Here is a 23,179-nt window from a genome sequence, read left to right as displayed (position 1 = left end):
AAGCCAAAAGCTCTGGGGTTGTGCACATTTTAGCTGATACTATATAAAAAATACTGGGTATAAGGAAATTGGTGCCTTCCAAGCTTCGCCAATGCAATGAAATTATACACTCCCTGTCTCCTACTAAGAGGGTATGGTCGCCTCTCCAGCTACTTATTTTGAAGTATCCTGAATGTTAAGAAGAATTTATTCGTTCATTCATTCGTTATCCTTAACCTGTTATCTGCACTTGGTTCGCGGGGAGCTGCCCGATGACATTGGGCAAGAGGCGTGGTACACCCTGGACAGGACGCCAGACTATCACAGGGCTGACACATAGAGACAGACAATCACACTCTCATTCACTCCTATGGGCAATTCAGAGTCACCAATTAAACCTAAGTGCATGTTTTTGGACTGTGGGAGGAAGCCAGAGTACCCGGTGAGAACCCACGTTGACACAGGGAGAACAAGCAAACTCTACACAGAAGAACTGAAACAGCAACTCTTGCTGTGAGACAAGAGTGCTAACCACTCTACCACCATGTAGCCTCAAGAAGAATTTACTTATATTTTGCTAAATTAAGATATTTCCCGATCAGTAACATTAAACATTAGGAAAATGAGTTAGGTAGGATGTTCATAAATGGCTTTGACACAATCTTGCAAGACTTTAGGTAACGCTAATGCTATCTGGGTTGACAGTAGTGTTGGGACAACGAAGCTTCATGAAGCATTTGCTTTATTTAAGGCGCCCAAGAGATGTCGCTCTTTGTTTAACAAAGGGCTGAAAACACACTCAATTACCATTGCTGAAGCATTTTTTTTCTTTTAGCCAAGATCGCCATCTAGTGGGGTCAAAAAATAAAGCAAATGCTTCATGAAGCTTCGTTGTCTCAACACTAGTTGACAGATCTCAGGAGAGTGAGTTGCTGAAACAGACAAACAAAGTTGATTTAATAAAAATGCCATTTTTGTGTCAGAATGTTCAGAAGACATGTGGACTGTGAAAAATGGGTCCAATTTTGGGAACTGTGTGACAGACGACTTCATCATAACCTGTGCTCATTTTCATTTCTTCATTTGGAATCAATCAGCAGTGGTGCAGACCAACCCCGCCCCAAAGACAAACCCCCACGCAGACAGAGGGCTGAATTGCCACATGGTGTGCGTAACACTTTATGGATGACACTGGCTTAGTTGACAAAATGAAACCCTGGTTTAGCTGAACAGTCATTAACAGTGAAGTATCTAGGCCATGTCTCCTTCCACTGAAACAGCCTGCTGGTTTGACGCCTCAGCTCTTGAGATTTCCCCTCTTCCTCACTATCCCGTCTCTTGTTTCCTATCTCCTCATATCTTTTTCTTCCTTTCTTTGCACTCCCTTCCTTCGCTCCTTGACCCTTATCTCCCTCCAGCCCCCATCCTCTCTCTGCTCTCCTCATTTCTACTTCTCTCCCTCTCCAAATGATCACTTGCTGAGAAAGCAAGGCCTAAGCCAGGCCACTAAGTGAGCACTGAAGGTTCTGTGGCATTAAAGCTCCTCCTCTCTGGCCCTTGGAGAATTGGAGAGGCGGCAGATAAATAAATAAGACCTGTAGGGAGCGAGGCTTTATGGCAGCTGCTGCACACATTTATGGTGTTTCTGATAACAACTCATCATAGCGGTTAGGCCAAAAACTGACAGTGGAGAGGAAAAAGCCAAGGGAACTCTGTCTGCAGGGATGTTGTAAAAGGGACAGTTCCACTCTTTATTTTTCTTCGAGATGTCTGCTTTGTTTATCATAAACTAGTCTGCGACTGCATACTAAGAGCACAGTTTTATATAATAACCCTGAGTTCCTATTGGATTGGATATTGGATTGGAGCTACTCAACAAAGCACATTTTAAATCATGCCAATTGAAGCCTTATCTGAACTTTATAAACAGAGTTCACCCTGGTTCACAATGGCGAGAGAAGACCAAAATGTTCAAAGTTCCAGGGACACAAACATTAATCAAACGTTGATGATATCATTTTTTGTGAAAAGTTTTAATCAATGGCAAAAAAACGAGCCAAAGAATCTTAAGCAGGGCATTTTTATTTAATCAGTGGTGTGGAGATTCTGGCAGTGTTCAGGCTGTGATGAATGAAGAAATGCCTTGTTGTACTGTTTGCTGAAGTGTTGACTTTGTACTTTTGTCATCTTAAGTTTGAATCCAAGATAGACTCATTTTTCAGTGGGATATGTCTATAGCAGCAGAATTCTTTTATGATTATTATTTCCATGTGTGCTGCAGTATAAAAGTAATGTTAAATGGGAACTGGAGTGTCATGTCTATTCGTCAAGATGGTGGTTATTCACATATTACACCTATTTATAAAGGACAGGTTAGCAATAATGATAATAAAAATAATGCTATTTTAATTATTGTCTTGTGTGTGTATTCCATTAGGTCACTTACACTGTGACATAATAATAATAATTATTAAAAATTATACTTTCTACACATGTCGCCCATAAAATTGGAATCATTTTCTTTTTAGACACAATCCTCTGTTAATTGTGGTTTCATTTTCATTGTGATATGTCTGGAAGAGATTGAATAATATTATTAAAAATGTATATCTTCTCGTTTTGAGAAGATATACACTTTATCTGTCAAGAATAAATCACATTGTCATAATCATTTCATGGAAAGAGGTATTTTTATTTCAACTACATGGGCGACAGTGTATAATCATAGTGAGGATCCAAAATAATTTTCTTGCTGGTAATGATAATTTGACTACATTAAATGCTGATTTCTTTCTGCATTTTTTTAATTTGACTCACGGATTACAAGCCCTGGTCGTAATCAGGCAGAGTCTGAATAAACCTGTGCTGATTTGAGCTGTACAGTGAAAAGTTAAACTAAATTGTTGGTTTGAATCAAAGAACACTTAATCCTGGGTTTATGTCAAATTGTTTACAAAAACAACTTTATCCTAAGTGAGGGAGTCTATCTGCAAGGCACACACTATGGAGTTTGAGATTAGAGACAGAATTAATGAGGAAAACAAACATCTGAACTCAAGTCTTGTATCAGCTTGAGCCTCTAGATATTTGGGGGCTTTAGGAGATGTGACTGTTTTACATTTTGTGTAAATTATATAAAGTGTAAATTATTATTATTGTCAGTCAAGTGCTTCAAGCCTCTGAATTATCAGCAAAAGCTAACAAATCTTGAAGTTAAACTTGACTAGTTTTGTTATATATTTACTTACAAAAGAAGCAACGAGTAAAAGCATTAGTAAATGTTTATATTTTTGGCATATGTGTAAAATTATGCAAGAAATGTTTGGAATAAAACAGGTTTAGATATCCCAGGTCAGACTTTGAAGAGTAAATGTAAACGCTTAATGTTCTGTTTTGATTAACACAACTTCATCCCGAGTCGGTTGGCTTTTGGCTAACATTCTATCAAAATTTCACATAACTACTAATATAAGTAATTGCGTTAAGTTTCCAATATATTAAGTGGTGAAAAAACTACAGTCTCACTTATTATCTTTTAAACCGTATATAATTTTAACTATATATGTTAGCCTTGGGTTTACCAGAGTTGGCAAAAGGACGCTAACGTCGGTAAATGAGCCATGCGCTAACTTTCTCATGTTTCGGCCACTTCCACCTCTTTGCTATAAAACAATGGGCGCTGCTGATTTTTCAGGGGAAATTGGATGTTTCAAACTGTATATAAATTTGATGTTTCTAACTGTATCATTTTAACCATGTTCGCCTTGGGTTTAGCAGAATCTGCAAAAGGACGCTAACAGTGGTGAATTAGCCGTGCGCTATCCTTTTCATGGATTTGTCACTTTAATCTCCTCGGTGTAAAACAATGGCTGCTGCTTATTTTTTGGGGAAGAAATTGGATGTTTCTGTGTAAGCCAAATAAATATCACCGCTATCAACCATTATTATCAACGTCACCGGACCGTACTTCCGCTTTTCACAATAAAATACAGCACAGTAAAAACACAGATGCACTTTTTTAAGATCGTTGCCCGAGTGCCGCGCAAGTGTTCTTACACAAGAACACCGGACAGTGCAGCATTGCAGATGTGACCCGAGAGGGAAAATAGTACTGAAAGGAGGCAGATCTGTGATATAGTTCCTTTAAATGTTGTGATATTTTCATATACACTGCTCACCCACAGGAAGGCCTTGCTTCAGGACATTTTGCAACACAAGGCTTGAACATGGGTTAAAACTATTGTTTGAGTGACTTTATCACTGCACATTTACTAGCACTAATGGAAATGCTTTAGTTTGCTGTGATTTTTTTTACCTTGAGGTGGCAGTTAAATGCCATAAATGCTAAATCAAAAGCTAGCAATCATAATGGAAAGAAAGTTACAGGGCATCAGTCACTGATAGAAAAAATACAAAAGCTGATGTGGTGTGAAAAGTTTAAGGTCAAATCACACCACATTTATTTTTAAAGGTAACTGATTTAAACTGGAAAACAAAAACAATGAAAACGGGAAGGCGTGAGACAAAATAAATCATGCAGAAAGAGCAAAAGAAGACAAAAAGAAAACAAAGGGATAAAAGATAGCAGAATGAGAAACAAAAAGGGGATGGGATGAGAAAAACACATCCTCCATTCTACTCTAGTTGAATCCCAAAAGAATATCATTTTACATTGGAGCAAAGGGAGGTCCTCAGTGGCAAAACAAGCTCACTCAAGTGTTACTATTTTCCCATTATGAAATTGAGGGAAGGATGAGGAGAGAATAGCTCTATTCCCCATTTCCCTTCTTTTATTGGTCACTCTCATTCATCTCGCAAGCCTATTGATCTCAATTTTACCAGACCATTTCTCTCCATACTGCCTCAGTGCCACCAACAGCCCTTCATATGTAATTGTGGCTCTGCTAAATGAATGTTGGAGCACAAATAAAGGCCAGGCCCCAAACAAGAGAGAGAAAACAAATGCTCACCAGGTTTGCTTTGGACTGAAAAAGAAACTCAGTGAGACTGAATTTCTACAGTAGTAATTAAGCGTAGAGATGGGAAAACAAACACCCCACTACATTTGCATCTGGCATATGTAGTGTCTTCTCATGAGGAACACATTTACACACAATAGAACACATGCAAACAAGAGAAACACACTAAGAAAAATGTGGCAATGTGAATTATCTCAGCTTTTTGGCAAAGCAACCAGAAGGAATTGAAGGTGAGTGCTTTTATTTTCTTAGAAGTGACTTTCAGAGATGGACTTTTCATTGGACACTTTCATCCAGGAGAACGGGGTTCTTATTCCGCGTGAAAACAAAAGCAAATTACTTTTAGGTAACATTCCGTAACTTCCTTGCCTAACGGTTTCTGAATCACGTTTTTTTTTTACATAACTTCTGTGGCTCACTTCACCCTCATAACTACTTCACTGGTGGCCTTTAAGTACATTTATTTACTGTTTAAACTGTCTTTTATAATACCTAACCAGGAAGTTTTTGCCCTAAACCTAGGTCAGTGGTTTTGTAGCCTAAAATTCACAGAAACTGCAGCCTTTTGCAATCACAAACTGTACGTGTATGTACAATGACATGTGCGCTATTTTTTAGAACCCTCCGATGTATTGTGAGCCACAAAACGCTGATATGGGTCATTGTTTTTTGACATTGAGTGTGAAAATTAGCATAATATGTCCCCTTTAAAGGTGATTCTATTAGATGCTGGAAAACTCTATACTACTCAACAAATGCTTGAATAAATAACAGACATGTGTTATGAGCTGGCTCAAATGGGCACAGCAAAAATATGGTGTGTGAAGATTATTAAAGTCAGTAGTGTGTGATGCGTCGGGCTGACCGAGTGCTTCAATCAATCAATATTTCAATGCTGCAGGGGTTTTTTTCTAAATAAAAGAGAAAATAGAGTTTCCTACTGTCCATGTACGAAGATAGAGACTAGTCACTTTAACAGACAGGTAGAAAACAGCTGTCCATCTGCACAACTGACCAACTTCAGTTTCCTGTGAACCTAAACCTCCCTAAAAACAAAAACTCATTTTTGGCATATGTGTAAAATTATGCAAGAAATATTTGGAATAAAACAGGATTTAGATATCCCAGGTCAGACTTTGAAGAGTAAATGTAAATGGTTAACGTTCTGCGTTGATTAACACAACTTCATCCCGAGTCAGTTGGCTTTTGGCTAACATTCTATCAAAATTTCACATAACTACTAATATAAGTAATTGCGTTAAGTTTCCAATATATTAAGTGGTGAAAAACTACAGTCTCACTTATTATCTTTTAAACCGTATATCATTTTAACTATATATGTTAGCCTTGGGTTTACCAGAGTTGGCAAAAGGACGCTAACGTCGGTAAATGAGCCATGCGCTAACTTTCTCATGTTTCGGCCACTTCCACCTCTTTACTATAAAACAATGGGCGCTGCTGATTTTTTCAGGGGAAATTGGATGTTTCAAACTGTATATAAATTGGATGTTTCTAACTGTATATCATTTTAACCATGTTCGCCTTGGGTTTAGCAGAATCTGCAAAAGGATTTCATGGATTTGTCACTTTAATCTCCGTGGTGTAAAACAATGGCTGCTGCTTATTTTTTGGGAGGGAAATTGGATGTTTCTATGTAAGCCAAATAAATATCACCGTTATCAACCATTATTATCAACGTCACCAGACCGTACTTCCGCTTTTCACAATAAAATACAGCACAGTAAAAACACAGATGCACTTTTTAAGATCGTTGCCCGAGTGCCGCGCAAGTGTTCTTACACAAGAACACTGGACAGTGCAGCAAAAACTAAAACATCATCTTTTTCTTTTTCTTTAATCCCACCATCAAGATGACTTGCCATAAATGACAATTTACGGATTTGTGCATGGTCATGCAGCGTGGTGGCAAGAGGAATCAAAGTTACTACTGCAGATCGCTACCTCAAGAACTCATTCGGCTTCATCAATTACATGAAACAGACCCAAATGTGGAACTGTCAGCCATTTGCAGGGAGGTACTGATGGGACTGAGAACCATGCGATACCAGGTGATGGTCCACCAAAAAGGTCTACACTAAAACCTGCCACTGAGGAAGGATCTGAAGACCTGCCTGTCAGCTGCAGCCAGAAATATTCAAGAGATGCTGGGCCTCCTGGAGTTGAGTCTTTTATGGATACCAATGTGCTCACTGGAGCTGGCTGTTCAGGCACAGACCAGGAGTTTCTGCCAATACAACAGACAAAGAAGTGGATGAGGCAAAGACCCACGGTGGGCATCAGGGATACTTTATTCATAACAAACAGCAAAAAACAAATAAAACGTTTGAGGTTCAGCCCTATACCCTCATGCATGCAGAGCACTCCAGGGTGGCAAGGTGGCCTGCCATTAAAGACCATTTTGAGGCAGTTACCCTTCTTCACCAAAAGGGATGGCAAAAAAATTGGAACTACTCGAGGATAGTGTTTGTACGGTTCTGGCAACCTGTGCAGAAAAAGGTCCAAGACACAGATGCCTGGAAAAGTGTCTGCTTTTATATGCCACGACAGGTTTCACACAAGCAACCATGCAAGAGAAGAAAGTAGTCAAGCAGGAGGAGACAAAAGATAAAGAAAGCAGCATCAGAATGAAGGAAATGCAAGTTCTGCACCAAGAGTCTGGGGACTCCGGTGAAAGGGAGTGGTGAGAGAGAAAAGGACTCTGACTGATCAGTTTCTTCCTAGTGTTTTTTCTTGTTGGTGTAGATTGAAAAGTATATCTATCATCAATTAAAACAGCATTAAGGGGTTGGCTGCAAGAGAAAAGAAAAGTTGCTCATGGGCCGGAATTTAGTCAATCACAGAAAAGACCCTTAGAGATTTTGCTTCCAGTTTTCTTTCTTTTTTCTTTTACATTTGTACTTCCTTGGCCATAAACATTAAAAGCACAGTGTGCAGAAATTACTGGCATTTGGGATTCAGAAAGAGTAAGACATTATTAAGGTGCTCAGGTAATAATTATATTACCCACCTTTTCTCTGTTCATCTAATCTCTTCCCAATAGGTCTTAAACTCCACTGGCTGCCTAGCCCTGGTAGGTTAATCTACTTTGTACACTTGTTACTATGATCTCTCATGATAGTGTCAAACATTAAGAGCCTCCAAAGAGAACAAGGTCAGAGCTTTGTTAAGGACTTATAATGGCTGCTAACCCATTAGTGTTTAAGTGTTCAAAAATATTCATAAATGCAGGCAAATGTCTTCCAATTCAATTACATTTCATAGTTGTTAAGAGAAGATATAAACTTAATATCACAGTGTTTTATAGACAATGTGGGCATGAGTTAATAGACTTGGGTGCATCTCTTATTTACTTCCATTCCCGTCCCCAAGTCCACTCTATATAGCCTTCAATAAGCCAGTAAAGCTGCATTTCACTGCTTCCTATAGGAGCATCTTGCCAATAAGCCTCTTAGCTACAACCTATAAGTTTATCTGGCAGAAGAGGGAAGAAGGTGACCGAGATATAGAGGACGGAAAAAAAGAGTGGGAGTATTGGCAAGAGGGAGGAAAGGAAGAGATGTCAAGAGTACAGATAGGTGGCATGAAGACAAAACAAAATGGGAGATTGATGAGACAGGGATAAAGGTAAAGTTAGGTGTAGGAATAAGGGGAGAGGAAGAGGGAAATCATAGAGTGATAGATGTAGAGGGATCGAAAGAGGGGAGGATTACCAAGACTGTGTCCCTGACCGGGCATAAATTAGTCGGCGAACTAGAGATGAGGCAATATAAACTCCAAATACCCTAACCCCCAAAGTCCGTTGGGAAATACTTAAAAGACTTTATTTTTTTTCTCCCTATTTCCGAAGCAACAAAGGCAGAGAGGCGCACAACAAATTTTCATTTTAGCACACAGGAGAAAGGAGTACTTTGAAGAAAGCCTTGAAATCCCTCCCAAAGCTCATTGTAATACAATGTCATTGTAATACAGTCCAGGTGCTGAAGTTATGACTTGTGTGTTTGAGGTAGAGGGAAAATAGTCAACCAAAGGGGATTGATTTCAAGAAAGTTAGGAAGAAGTAATTTATGCTAGAGCTACTGGTCTGTTTAAAGTACACAGCTACTTGAAAGTGCTTCAATCAAAACCATTGTGCAACAAGACCCATTTATATTAGGTGAATAATTAAACTAAATAACACTCTTATATTGAAGAATAACATATACTGTACACTGTAAAATGATGTGCCACCAGCAGGACTTCTTAACACCAAATTCAATGCCAATGTAAAGTCAATGGGGATCCTTTTTCATGCTGGGCACACAATGTAGTAGTGACTTAATAGTAATGATTGACGGCGAAGCAGAGCTTAAACGGTGGACTTTCAAACAGAGGTTGGTGTTCCACACTGTAAAAAAATAATCTGTTTAATTTACGGTAAAATACCGGCAGCTGTGGTTGCCAGAACTTCACCGTAAAAATTACAGTGAGTGGATTTTCTATTCTAAATTTAAATGTAAATATCAGCAAAAACTGTAATTTAGACTGAATAATCCTGTTATTTTTAGGGTAATTGTGTCATTCAATCACACATCATGGTATTTCTCCATAAATTTTGCATGAAAAATGTTATATTTTTACAGCAAAACTGTATGTTTATTCCAGTTTATGACAGAAAAAAGAAAACGTTTTGTGCTATTCTTTGATTTACGGTAATTAAAAGTGTCTAATACGGTGATGTACAATTTTTAATTTTACGCCCCATTTCTGATGTATTTGACAGAGTTTTACTGTTATTTCTACAAACATTTTTGACAGTGCATGTGAAAACAACAGTAAACTACTTTTTACGTAACTTCCATTATTTTAACGTAAGTTACATAACTTCCATGGCTCACTTCACCCTTGTACTTCACTTCCGGCATTTACATACATTTATTAAGATTTTTAACTTTTATAACGCCTAACCAGGTAGTTTTTCGCCCTAAAACTATCAGTGTTTTTTTAGCTTAAATTCACAGAAATCGCAGCGTTGTTTAGAACCACGAACCGTTCACGTACATTTAATGACCTGTGTGCTATTTTTTGCTGCTGTTTCAGAAAATAACGCGAAAAACCACGACTTCTTAACACCGAAATCCGTGCTGGTGGCAAGTAATTTTGTGATTATTCTGAACAGTTTTCTACTGTATTGTACTGTCATACACTAAACATTTTCAGTTTAAATTTACAATAATTAACTGGCAGCAGATCATACTTTATGTTTTACAGTTTCTCACTGTATTTTAGAAATACAGTATATTATCAGGGATACATTTTCTTGCAAACTCCTGTAACTAATCTCTTAAAGTGCTGTAATCACTCATTTTTTCTCCTAGATTGCATTGCAACATAAGTATGACACTATATGACATTAGTTCAGTAGAATACTCTTCAGATTTTACTGTACATTTACATCCAAGGCTTACACTGTATTGTATATTGTACATTTATTTCAAGAAAAACACTAAAATACAGTACTGTAAAAAACTGTAACTGTACTGTACTGTAAGAAAAATAAAAAATAAAAAATACAGTACTCTGCAGGTGAAGCTGTTGCCAGTTAATCATTGTAAATTTACACTGAAAAGTTTTACAGAGTATGTATAGAAGTGTCAGATAGGGGCTACGTATATGCAGCCATTTCAAAGTTTTACAGTGCTGTACTAGTCTGGAAATGCAGTGAAAAATTGAGGCAAGGCTGCAAAAACTGGCACACCTAATGCTTTTCTTCACACACACACACACACACACACACACACACACACACAGGCAAACCCACAAACACTATGCAACACCAGAGCTCCAGGCCACGCATTGTCCAATCCATTTCTCTCTCCATCATAGCAAACCGTATTGCCCGTGGCCACGCATGTTGACACTGAAGCATCTGGAGTTGCTCACAAGTGGACGCCCACTCCATCCCTTTAGACTTTGTTATCACAAAGCAGAAAAATAGAACGAGAGAAAAGAGTGTGAGCTGTGTGGGGTGAAATTAACGTCTTGTGAGAACAGGCATGGCTGGACTTTGGCTCCTCCAGGACCTGGGGATGCGTAATCTCACTGCAACATCTGGCAGGGGCTGGGCAAGCAGAGGCAACATCAAGGCACCCTACTGTCCAAAGGCTCTTGAGCAATTTCAAAGCTGAAGAAAGATACCATTCATTTCTGCTCCATCCATCCACTCCTTGGTCTTTTTTCCCCTTCCAATGTGTGTGTGTTTGTTTGTTTTTTTCCTTTTTTTATTTGCAGCATATTCTTTTCTTTTCAAGTGCTTGTGAGTAAAAAGCTAGGCAGCAATCTACCACAATCGATAGCTTTGTTTGAACACTGCAAATCTCTTGTGCGCTCAAAGAAAAATGCACAGTTAAGCTTTATTGATCGCGACAAATGGACAAATTGCATTGTTATGCTATGCCGTTATATAAATAAATGCCTATCATTCTCAATTGCTTTTGCAATTTATCATTTTTTGGCTAGATCAAAACCAGGTGGTCGGCCTTTTAGCCAATGGTTTTCAAAATAACAACAGCAGTTGGAATTTGAATAAGGATCATGAACAAGCACCGCTTGTTCCAGAAACAAACAAAATCTAGGTTAATACCGTAATGACATCAGTACATTTAATATTTGCTTTACTCTGTTTTCTCCTCCTGCTGCATTGACGCACACGCATTGAGAAAACAACAAGTTTTCAGTCTATGATTTTGTTGTATTTCTCCTGAACAAATAAGAACAAAATCCATAATCTGGTTTGGGATGATTCAAAGTAATCTCCTATTACTACAGGCCCCACACAAATCTATAATCCTGTATCTTTAGCCAACATCAAACTCCATTTTTTACGCCGGGGAACAAAAAAAAATTGTTTTGGCCCTCCCCCGAGGGTGAGATTAAGTTGGAGGTCTGCGTGGCTCAGAGAGAAAGGATCATTAGCCTTGATCAGATTGATTAAGATCAGCGTGGGCAGCTCGGAACATCCCTCACCCAAACAAAGCACCAGGTCACGAAATCTATCAGCCAGTCTCAGAGGCCTGCCACACTGACCAGGGCTCGATTTGATCTGTTACTGTCCGATTGTGTATGAGCAGTTTTTCTCTCAGCCGTTCATGGTCACGGTCATGGTCTGTCGGGCTACAGTTTGAGGGAAATTAAAAATGGCTATCCTTCAGTATCTGAATGAACAGCATGAACGTTTATTGCCTCTCCAATATAGCTTTTGTTGTTACGCTGTCAACCACTCCTGACACCACCAACACAACATGCTTTAGTGAGGTGTTCCATTCTCCAAATAGATCCAGGCGGTTAAACTGGCTACCTCGAGGTCCATTCATCTGACCTCTAGGCTTCCACAGCAATCATCTTTAGTGTTGTTTCTTTTCAGGAACTGCACCAGACAATGATGTAGACCTGTGCTTACACTGGAAACTATACATCACACATGCAGTCCTCCAGGGAAAGGACATACCTGGCTATCAGTACACAGATGGCAATGAGCGCCTGGCTCGCCAGTAAAAACAGGTCAGTGTCGCAAGCATATCATCAATCGCCCCGAGGTGCAAGAGCGAGGGGCCACCGGCCGCCTTCCAGGGGCACCGGCCTCCCCTGGGGGTTTCAGCATATCTGCGCATCATCAATCTCAACCAACCTTTTGAACACATGGTCACCGACACTAATTAGACCAAATACGTTCACGGGGAAACCCTAAAAATAGAAGAGAAAGGAGTGCAGTAGCACTCTGAGGGTTTGGTATCAGAGACAACGAGCCATTAAATAAATCCATTGAGCTGTCTTGTTGATACAAAACACACAGGGAACTTGTTTTTTAATTAAATGACATGACTTTGAAGAGTACAAATTAATTGTGTTTACATTTTAGGGATTTTCCGTTTTAGTAAGTATCTCCATCAAACCCTGGATTATGTTTTTCAGTCAAAATAAACTCCTATTAAAATTTTTTAGAAACCCAAGGATCTTTCCTATTGGAAATAAGGGTGTCACTGGAGAAAACACCTAGACCTCTACACACGGAGAAGTGGTGCCCTCTTAACTTGTTGGGAGCATACACAATTAACAGGAAGCCTAACTTAAAACACATGCCCTTGTACATTGCAAAGAAATCTCTGCAGAGGTGGAAACTACAATGCTTAGTTAAAAGGCCATACCCAAACAAACAAAGAACATCACAATACTGTATTTTACGGTGGCCGGGACCCGCCATTGCTGCAAATTCAATTTTTGTGTATGCAAGATTGAACCAACAATTAACCATGTTAGCCACTTCCTGCGTAGTTTTGTAACAGTTTATTTGCATCGTTTCTTTTGTTTGCAGCATTTCTTTTATTTGCAGCAATGGCGGGTCCCAGCCACCGTAGTATTTGGTACTTCAATACACTACATATCCCTGTTGGAGAGTCTGGCTTTACTTTTGTAGCCTGATGAAAGTTGCTAACCCTCTTCATCTCATAAGCTTTGTTGCCCCTCACTTCAGTCTGAAGGGGCTACTCTGTCAGACAGAATTGTGGGATCGCCACCATCTATTCCTGTTCCCTACCTTCCTCCTGACATTTTACCATCAAGGGCTTCAGCAGTACTGACATGGGAGCGACTGCAAGGGCACTCACGCACAAAGACATGTACACTCATACAGTCATTGTGGAAAAAACTGAGAAAATGTCAGCTTCTGTCTTCAACGTGACACATTCTACATCACAAGCACCGCCCAGAATTAAAATAGAGTTCACCGGGTTAGCTGATAACAGTGCAATGACACTATGACGTATGTGCTTATATTTCCAATATGCCACAATATAAACAACGCATGCTTGGTATAAAGATTGAGAAATAAATGCAGCATTCAAGTTTTCAGCTTTAAAGAAAACCTCGAGCAAGAGGGTGTTTGTCACAGTGATTTCCCCTGCTGGTTCGGGCCGTGTGATAGGTAATCCATCACCTCCAACTCAGCAAGTAGGGAAATGCAACTCCAAAAACATGCAAACACCAAACACTAGTTCACTACTTGACACATAGATTTAGAAAAAAAAAGCTTTTTCTATCTATCTGATAGTCTGATTGGATTTGACAAACAAGCTCAGTCAACCAGTGGGTGGACGTTTTCCTTACAAAGTGAAGACAGGAAACAGCCTGAAGACAGACAAGCCTAGGCTGATCCATCCCTAAAGTCTGCCGCATCCAGCGCTGGTTTAGTGTCTGGCCCTAGAGCTAATGAGGCCCCTCGGGGGCCCTGATAGCCAGCCTTCGTTCACCTTTGCTGGAGATAGAAAGAAGGAAAGTAGGATGTAGAATGTAGCTCAAAATCACCATGTCATATCTTGTTAACTTGAACAAAACTATGTCAACTGGTGAAGCATCACCATGTGCTTACATCTGTAGAGGTTAACCGCCGTAAAACAAAATAAAATTTAAAAAGACAAAGTAAAATAAACAAGAGATAAAACAGGGATCATTTTGGTCCGTCACTTTTGTCTTATTCCAAAATAATTTAGGCCCCCTGGACGTCACTTATAACCGCAGTCCAAACTGACAATGCCCCTCCCCAGAGGGAGGGCATACAGTATTAACAAGCAGCCAGCATCAGCATCCATGACAGCATTAAGGGAAGCCATCAGAGGGCCCGGGAAGTAAAGCATCAGTCTTACCTTCAACAGCATACTCTTCAGCTTCAGGGAGGGTCCAAAGGGAATGCATGGAAGAGACAAAAAAGACACAAAGCAAACTCATTAGATGTTACTTTTTCATCAAATAAATGTCTTCCTTTTCTCAAAATCTTTACCAGATAGAATCTAAATAAAGACTGCCGGTGAGGCAGACTAGACAGCAAAAAAAAATTAAGTTTTGTCCCTTAATATCTTATCTGATGTCATTTGTCTGTTAAAAAAAAGCTTGCAAATGGCTCAATAACTTCACAAATACTCTTCCAGAAATGTCCAATAGGAGTGTGGTAAACGCTCAGCCAGCATACTGTAACCACACTACCTCCCATAGGGAATAGGAGGCTTCAGTCAAAGAGGATCCCCAACTGAGAGACACTGACTCTCACACACTTCTCTCTGGCTTAATGATACAGTGGGATGGAGTCATAGAGTTCAGGCTACAGCAGGACGCTTCACACACAAAAGCTACCCTACAGCTGCAGAGGCCAATCTCTAATGCTAGAAAATAAAAACTGCTGCTGCCTGCCACTCTAGAAACCCCACGTTAGAAGATGAGGCCCTACCCGAGAATGTAAAACAGCCTCTAGCTTGGCATGGCGTCCCAATGGAGAGCTTGGCATTTTGATCTGATATTGTGGCTGCCGGGGCTAGGTCTTTATGGGACGCGACTGTATAAAGTTGTAGCGTGGTCAATCACATTCTAAAGTGACTCTATACAGCACTGCTTCAATGTGTTAGTCTAGTGCAGTACTTCAGTGGGAGCATTAACAGCTTTGGGGATTCTTGTGCCACAGCAGCATACAATTTATGGAAAACTATGAGGTCAAGTAAAGTGAAAAATATGCTGCATTTTAGAGCTAAAGGGCAAATCTATATTTTATATATGGTCTATACAACTCCAATGTGTTGGGAAGGTTACGTAGTTAGAGAAGCTTTTAGCATTAAGATTTGATGATAACAGTCATTTATAAATCTGAGACACACCATTGGGGGCCAACGTGGATGAAAAGTAAGCGAGTGAACCAGACTTCCCACAACACAGCAGCACAGTTCCTGAAAAGGAATTCTCTTGAATGCACCCTCGTGTCTGCCTGTCAGTTTATACTTTTTATGATCTTCAAAGCATGTTGTGTTAAACTTCTTCCAACTCCTTGTGAATGCCAGTGTCCTCGGTTGACATTCTATCAATCAGAGACTGCAGCAGGCTAATATTGGACAGTGGTGATACTGATATCACGTGAAACTAGAAGACCAAATTAATCCATGCCAACAATGTCATGCTCGGTTGTCAGGAAGTGGACAAAAATAGGAAAAACTAGCAATTTTCAAAGCAGTCCCTAGACTTCTGACGTCAATATATCTTAATGAAAACCACAGTTTTTCTAATGCAGTAAATGGTGTGTCTTTTGCACCTAATGGGGTCTCTTAACATTCTTAGAATTGCATAAATTGGATATCACTAGAGACCTGAGACTCTTGTGGGGTTCAATGAGCCCAATCTAAATCATGTGTTATGATCTTAGTCCCAATGGAAGCCATTTCATTATAGTGAGCGCATTATTTGAAACTTGTAGTGACATCTAGGATAATCACAGTCTCATGAAACTTTACAACCACAAAGTAAAGACCAAGAGAATTCAGTAAAAGTATGGCTTCCCAAGGTAAAATGGCAATAAAGGGGGTTCTTAGCAGTATGAAAAAACAGAAATCTCCAAAATGTCAAAAGATTTTATATTTGGTGTTCTTCAATATTTTTGTTTCTTACTGTGTTATTCTATCTGGATCTTTGACCATTTTTATCAATTATTGAGTGATAATAATGGTCAAGTCTATCTCTAAATGTGTTCAATCCAACAATTTCTGCAACAACTTCTGAGACATAATTGCCTCCATACACTCCAGTTGTAATATTGTAAGAACTTAAACACTTTCGCAATTTCATATCATTATACAGATGATGTTGAGGGTTGGAGTGGAAGGGCTGTAACAATGTAATTATGTAACTGATAACTTCAGAGATAACTGCAGAGATATAACATTTTCATTTTGCTCTGTTGTATCACGATGCGAGGACACCAACTATACAACAGCAACCCACAATGACATCTAAGCAGAACATCAGGACTTCTTCAGCTGAAGGACAGTCTCACTATGTATCCTTGGTAACTGAGTTCAACCCTTAATCAGACGAGGAACCATATATGGTAACTTCATTGACCTAGATTTCCAACATGAAAATGATTTTTTTTTATTAAAAAGTGAAAAGAGAAATAGTCTTTATATCCTCCAATAAAACTCTAGAAATTTTGAATTTCCAAGTATTTCAATGAGGTTAATGGTACAAGGTGACTGTCACAACTATAGAGTAACATACAACAATTGAGTTTAAACCTTTCCCTATGTGTAGATAGTATGAGGTGCATTTAAACAGCAGAAAGGACAACAATACACTGATTGAAAGACCTTCATGAATGACAGAACATTTGCCAAGCTGAAGCATGGGAGCCATGTTTGTCTGATGTGTGTAGTGGTTGTTTATATAATCACTGGCCATGACTCTGCCTCTCGCCTCATCTCTGATCATAGTCCATCATCCTTTCTTTCATTTTGCTCCCTTATATCTTCCTCTCTCCCTTCGAAAACTAAAGCAAAGGATGTTTGATGTACAGTAGAGGTTGTTTATATCATCTCCGGCCATGACTCCACCTTTTACCTCCACTCATCTCTCAACATAGGCACGAATCCTTTCTTTCTTTGTAGTCCCTGTGGCTGTTAAAACTCTGCTTCATAAAGTCAGTCTTTCAGTAAAATGCTTCTGTTCATAGATAAAGAGATAGAATTTCCCCCCACAAAAAATATAAATATGTATTTTTTTTAAATCTGAAACTCTGGCATTATTGTCTGGAATAATCTGGGTGTTAATTTATTCACCTGATTTGAATGTTATCAGATGACTAAATAGGTGTTATCGGTGGTTATCAGCCCATAAGTATGGTTGAGTAGGGGCCTGTTCCACCTACTGGTAGGTCAGTAGGTTGTTATCCTCCCATTAAATGGATTGGGCTGATCTATTAATGCGTGTTGTTTTGCGGCACCCTCTATCAACTGTGAACGACACCAAGGCAGAGGTGATGTTACGGAGCATGAAAACGAAAGGGAAGAAATGGAAATGTTAACCAAGGATTGTGGCTGGTAGGAGGTGAATGGGTCAAACAAACCAGGACTTTCACCCAGGAGACCGAGGTTTGTTTCCTATGCCAAAACAAAAGTCAGTTAACATCAGTGCATCACGTTTTTAAGTCATGTCATCATTGTAAGACCTTAACAGCATTTACATGCATTTATTTTACTTTTAAAACTATTTTTTCGAACGCCTACCCAGGAAGTTTACTGCCCTAGTCTTAGAGAACCTTAACCTAATGTAATCGCTTTATTTTCAACAAGTGGCCCTTGAATGGGCTAAACACATGGTAACACATCAGTCCATTCAATGGGATGTTAACAACCTACTGGTCTACCAGCAGGTGGAGCAGGGCCCTACTCGCCCAAACTTTTGGGCTAAAAACCACTCAGTACGAATTATTGCCTAAATCCGATTATAACTAGACAACTAAAGAGCATGTAAAATGTAGTCCGACTAATGTTAGAGTTCTCCAACTCCGATTAAGACACCCAGATAATGCGTTTGGAATTTCGCCAGCATTTATGACAAAACAATGCACATGCACATGCTTTGCAAGCTCCACGCCCGTGCTGGCGTATGGCCCCGGAACAAAAACGTCCAAGAAAGTCAGTTGGAGTAGCGACGGCACAAAGTGTTGAACCGAAGACAGGCTACCTTTGTAGCCCTCCCGACAGCAACCATCGTTCTTGTCTGCCCCTCAAAATCACCATCCATCTTGTTGTTCTGGTCATTTGAACATGCCGGTTTCCCGCCTTTCTCCACTTGTTTATTTTGACGTAATAGGTCAACCAGAATGGGGACCATATTAACCCGCTGAAACAATGCATTTCGCCACCAAGTGTTGAGGTGGAGGACACATTGCATGTAAACTGGGACAAGGACAGAGGTCCGATTAGACGCCAAAATCGAATTAATCTAAACTTGATTAAACTGTGCATGTAAACGCACTGACTGAGCCATTCAATCGTCTGATAACATTTGAAATGGGTGGTTTATTTGTAGAAAGAATGGCACCCTCCTCCAACCCTTCTCAATTGCTTTGATAAAAGGAAAAATCATTGACTTCTTTTATATTCAAAAAGCAAAGAAACATTTGTCAAAAGAGAAAAACACAAATTACAATTTCAAGACATGGTTTTGTGTTTGCACATAAAAGCCAGAAACAACTTTCTTTCTGTAAGAAGACATTCCTTATCTTTTGAGAACAGTACGAAGGATTCGTCAAGAGGCTATGCAACAGGAAAAAGTGAGCTCCATTAATTGTTAAATCCATACTATTTCAAGGTTGACTCTCACTTGACAGATTTTCTTTTTGAGCAGGCATTGTTTCACACTGGGAATAGTTGTGAAATCTAGCCTTGGGGAAGAAATACGGTTTCAGTCAGACACTTGATGGGATATGCCCCATCTCTGTAAGCTTGTCCCTTTTATCCCATTGATAGTTTCCAGTCGTCTTTACCACCCATTACCTTTATCCATGAGCTGTTTTCCATTAGGGTGTTTCCCACATAGCCTCAGGCTTTAAGTTCCACTGGGATCTCGCTCTTTTCAATATACCTTGTGATTCATATGGGAAAGTGGGGAACATTTTTTCACTGAAAACGCTCAGAAGCTTTCTTATGGATATGTGAAGCCCCCGTTGCAAAACAGTGCCGTGGGATAGAAAAAGGGATACAAATTCTTTATCATAACCTTTTCACCCAATCAGAGAATAAAAGAGATCTAAAGAGCTAAAATGCAGACAAACTCACATTAAAATTGACAGCCAGTCAAATGTGACATTTCTTTCATATCTCTAAATTAGTGTGCAATACCTGCAGCAACAAAAGTTAAAAAAAAATAATCAAGGAGACAGTCACAGGATATAAAAGAGAGCAGAAATCAGACATGGGTTGCAATAAAAATAGATAAAATAAATACCAAAGTGAAATTCAGATGGAAGAAGTGGAGAAGCTGGATTTCTTCACCAATGAATCCCTGAGGGCTTTGGAGGCAAATGAGAGACTTTTCAGACCTAATCCTAACCAAGCTAACTAAAGGATTTACCAAGGGGAGAAAAGCATTTCTGCAGAGAAAAACAACCTCCTCTGCATCACTTTCCTCCCATTTCTTTGCACATGAAGGAAGCTATACAATTTACTGTTCATTTGATACAAAAAAGAGCATGACCGGGAGTAAAGTAATATCACAAATATTGCATGGAACACTTGTAACAAAAACAACTGCAGGTTAATTATAGGAATTATAAAAAAGAGATATATGACATGAGGTATGGTTGCTTAAAGAACTACCAATGACTTATTCTCAAAGTCATTCTGTCACTAAATATTCAGTCAATTAATGAGAGATGTGGCCTTAGAAATAAACCACTGAGAAAATCTATTGTGATTGTTGAAAAATAATCATCTAAAATTCTCTGAATTTTCTCATTATAGATAAAGGAGTAGGGCGCAGCAGCAAGTCGTCACAGAGGGAGTTCAGGCTCAACATCGCAGGCAGAAACAAAGTGACTGTAGATCTCTGTTGGACTTACAATCAGCTGGAGAAGCGCATGCAAATCACAACACGACAACTGCACACTGCAACACAGTTTTACAACCTTTTTTAAACTTGGCACAAACTGTGAAATACACAGTAGGGTGCATTTGTATTTTCTGTTGAATGTTTTAATCGTAATAACAGCTTATAATATATATATATCGTAATAATCTTAATCGTTTTAATCGTAATAACAGCTTATAATATATATATATATATATACAGTGATACTTATACCCCTTTTCCACCAAAGCAGTTCCAGGGCCAGTTCAGAGCCAACGTCTAATCTTGAACCAGTTCTTTGCTTTTTGACTGCCATAGAACCGGCTCTCTGCCAGGAAAACTGGTTCCAGAGCAGCACCAACGCTTTGCTGGTCTTGAACCACGACCATCTAATGTCAGAGGCTGGGGGCGGGGTTATTATGATCAACAAGACCAATTAAAATGTGTATGATTAATTTGATTTGATTTGTTTAACTGCAATGTGATTGATAGGGGCTAGCTTTAGCGGGCTAGTGTTAGCAGGCTAGCGTTAGCTTACAACAAAGTATACCATTAACATCTTACGTTTAGTGTTAATAAGAACGTAATCGCGGTCCATAGCATTCAAGACGAGCAGAACAAATGTGTTGTACATGTCGTGTATACCAATGTAGGCTCAAAGCCAGGAGCAACATTTGTAAAGAGACAATGTAGTCCGCCGTTGTTGTTGTTATAGTCACAGAGAGCAGAGACGTTTCCGGACATATACAGACGTATACAATGATGTAATGAAGGAGCTCTATAGCCTGTGGAAAAGTAAAAAGGTTCTGAGACGGTTCACCAGTTGAACAAACTGCAAACCAGCACTAGCCCATCAAAAGAACTAGGTTCATGTTGGTCGAGAAGGGGTATTAGTGAAAAATCACCTCACTACTACTTTTAGGGGGAGTGAGTTAAATTTTTTAACTTGAGGGAAATTTGTTACCATGTGAATACTTAACCACAATGGTTTCTACTATATAATGATGCTATGTTGCATGCTGCACTAACAAGTTGGATTTTAACCCCCTGAACCGCAGAAAGATCAACAAAAATTCACCATTTATCGTAGACGATACTGCAAAACAAGCATTGTCATCAAAATTTGAACTTTCCAACAGTCCTTATGATAATAACTTTCTGTTAGAAATATAAAACAAAAAAAGCTTGAAATTGTCATATTTCTCCTAAAATCACTTTATTCTACATGTCTCATTAAAAATGTCGTCAAATATTAACCAGTTAGAAAAACTACATCAAGTTAAAAACATTAAATTCTGCTCCTCGGCGACACTTTGAAGCCATGATTAATTCTGCTGAGACGAATGGTCATGTGACAAATATTCACTGAAAATATGTTTACACAGAGCAGAGAGGAGAGGACAGGAGAGGTTTAGCACTTTATATACGTATGATTGCATATGTATGAACTGAAAATGCTAAAAGAGCAACTTGATAAATGTCAATGTCAATTTTAAAGCCACAAAATTTAGCATGGAGTAAAGTTTCTACAGTAATTTTAATAAAACAAGAGGAAAGAGTGGCATCATGATGTTTAATAGACAAAGCAGCATGGAAGCTTGCAGTCTAATGCAATCCAATGCAACAGCACTGCAGAGACATTTGTGAAGCTTAAAATATAAAACTTGTGGAGACACCAAAGAGAATGAACCATGGTAATGTATTATAATAGGTTTTAATACACTATATACAGTGTAGTAAAGGTAAAGAAAGTTTTACCTTATGTACAGTCCATTTATTTTGGCCATTAGGCACACCTGTAAATATTTTGTCCATAAAGCGGTCGGCTTGGCAAATGTTTCTCTCTGTTTTCCAGCGGCAGTTTACCCACCCTGTATTTTGTACCTCAAATGTGGCATAAAGCAAATAAGTCACTAGAGTGGATATTTGAGCAACACACAGAACATCATTTTCTTTGGATGCACACAGGTTAGCACATTGCCCAAACAACACTGGGTTGGAGTGTGCCCTTATATTTCTTGGTCAACAAAGAGGGCCACAGTGCTGCGAACAACACTGGCTCCAATGCTTTTTTGTTATCGAGTTCTACATTATAAAACCCGACAAGATCTCCAACCTAAACGACAGAATAGATAGTAATCTATATTGCGGCTGTGAGTTGGTAGAGTGGTCACCTACTGATCAGAAGGTTGGTGGTTCGATCCCCGACCATGGCAGCCTACATGTCGAAGTATCCTTGAGCAAGATACTGAACCCCAAATTGCTTTTGATGCTGCATTCATTGGTGTGTGAATGAATTCCCAATGGTGGCAGGTAGCCTAGGCCACCAGTATGAATGTGTGTGTGAATGGGTGAATGAGCGTAGTGTGTAGTGTAAAGCACTTTGGATAAAATCGCTATATAAGTGCAGTCCATTTACCATTTTATATAATAGTTTGTCAATACCACTGCGGAGCATTCTAAAAATAGCCACTGCCCTAGGTTTAGGGCAAAAAACTTCCTGGTTGTACGTAAATGTCTGAAGTAGTTAGGAGGCTGACGTGAGCCACAGAAGTTACGTAAAAAAACCCCACATAAGTACCGCAAGTTCCTTAAGTTCCGTAAACAACGTAAGTTCCGTAAAACAACGTAAGTTCCGTAAAACAACGTAAGTTCCTTAAAACAACGTAAGTTCCGTAAAGCAACGTAAGTTCCTTAAAACAACGTAAGTTCCGTAAAACAACGTGAGTTCCGTAAAACAACGTGAGTTCCGTAAACAACGTCATGCAGAAATCGCGAGCCGCAGA

The 23,179-nt window shown here is 39.2% G+C and overlaps 1 protein-coding gene across 1 annotated transcript in view; it reads right to left on the bottom strand.

Moving 5' to 3' along the window:
- nrxn2b (neurexin 2b) overlaps positions 1-23,179 on the bottom strand; it is a 948,314-nt gene that overhangs the window by 768,268 nt on the left and 156,867 nt on the right. Inside the window, exon 3 of the mRNA XM_059355183.1 lies at positions 14,654-14,674. Within this exon, the coding sequence (XP_059211166.1) occupies positions 14,654-14,674 (21 nt within the window). The remainder of the gene's footprint in view (positions 1-14,653; positions 14,675-23,179) is intronic.

This window comes from Centropristis striata, chromosome 17 (genome assembly GCF_030273125.1).
Source record: "Centropristis striata isolate RG_2023a ecotype Rhode Island chromosome 17, C.striata_1.0, whole genome shotgun sequence".
NCBI lineage: Eukaryota > Metazoa > Chordata > Actinopteri > Perciformes > Serranidae > Centropristis > Centropristis striata.
Note: the sequence above shows the minus strand (reverse complement) of the source record. Positions and strands in the feature narration are given on the sequence as shown.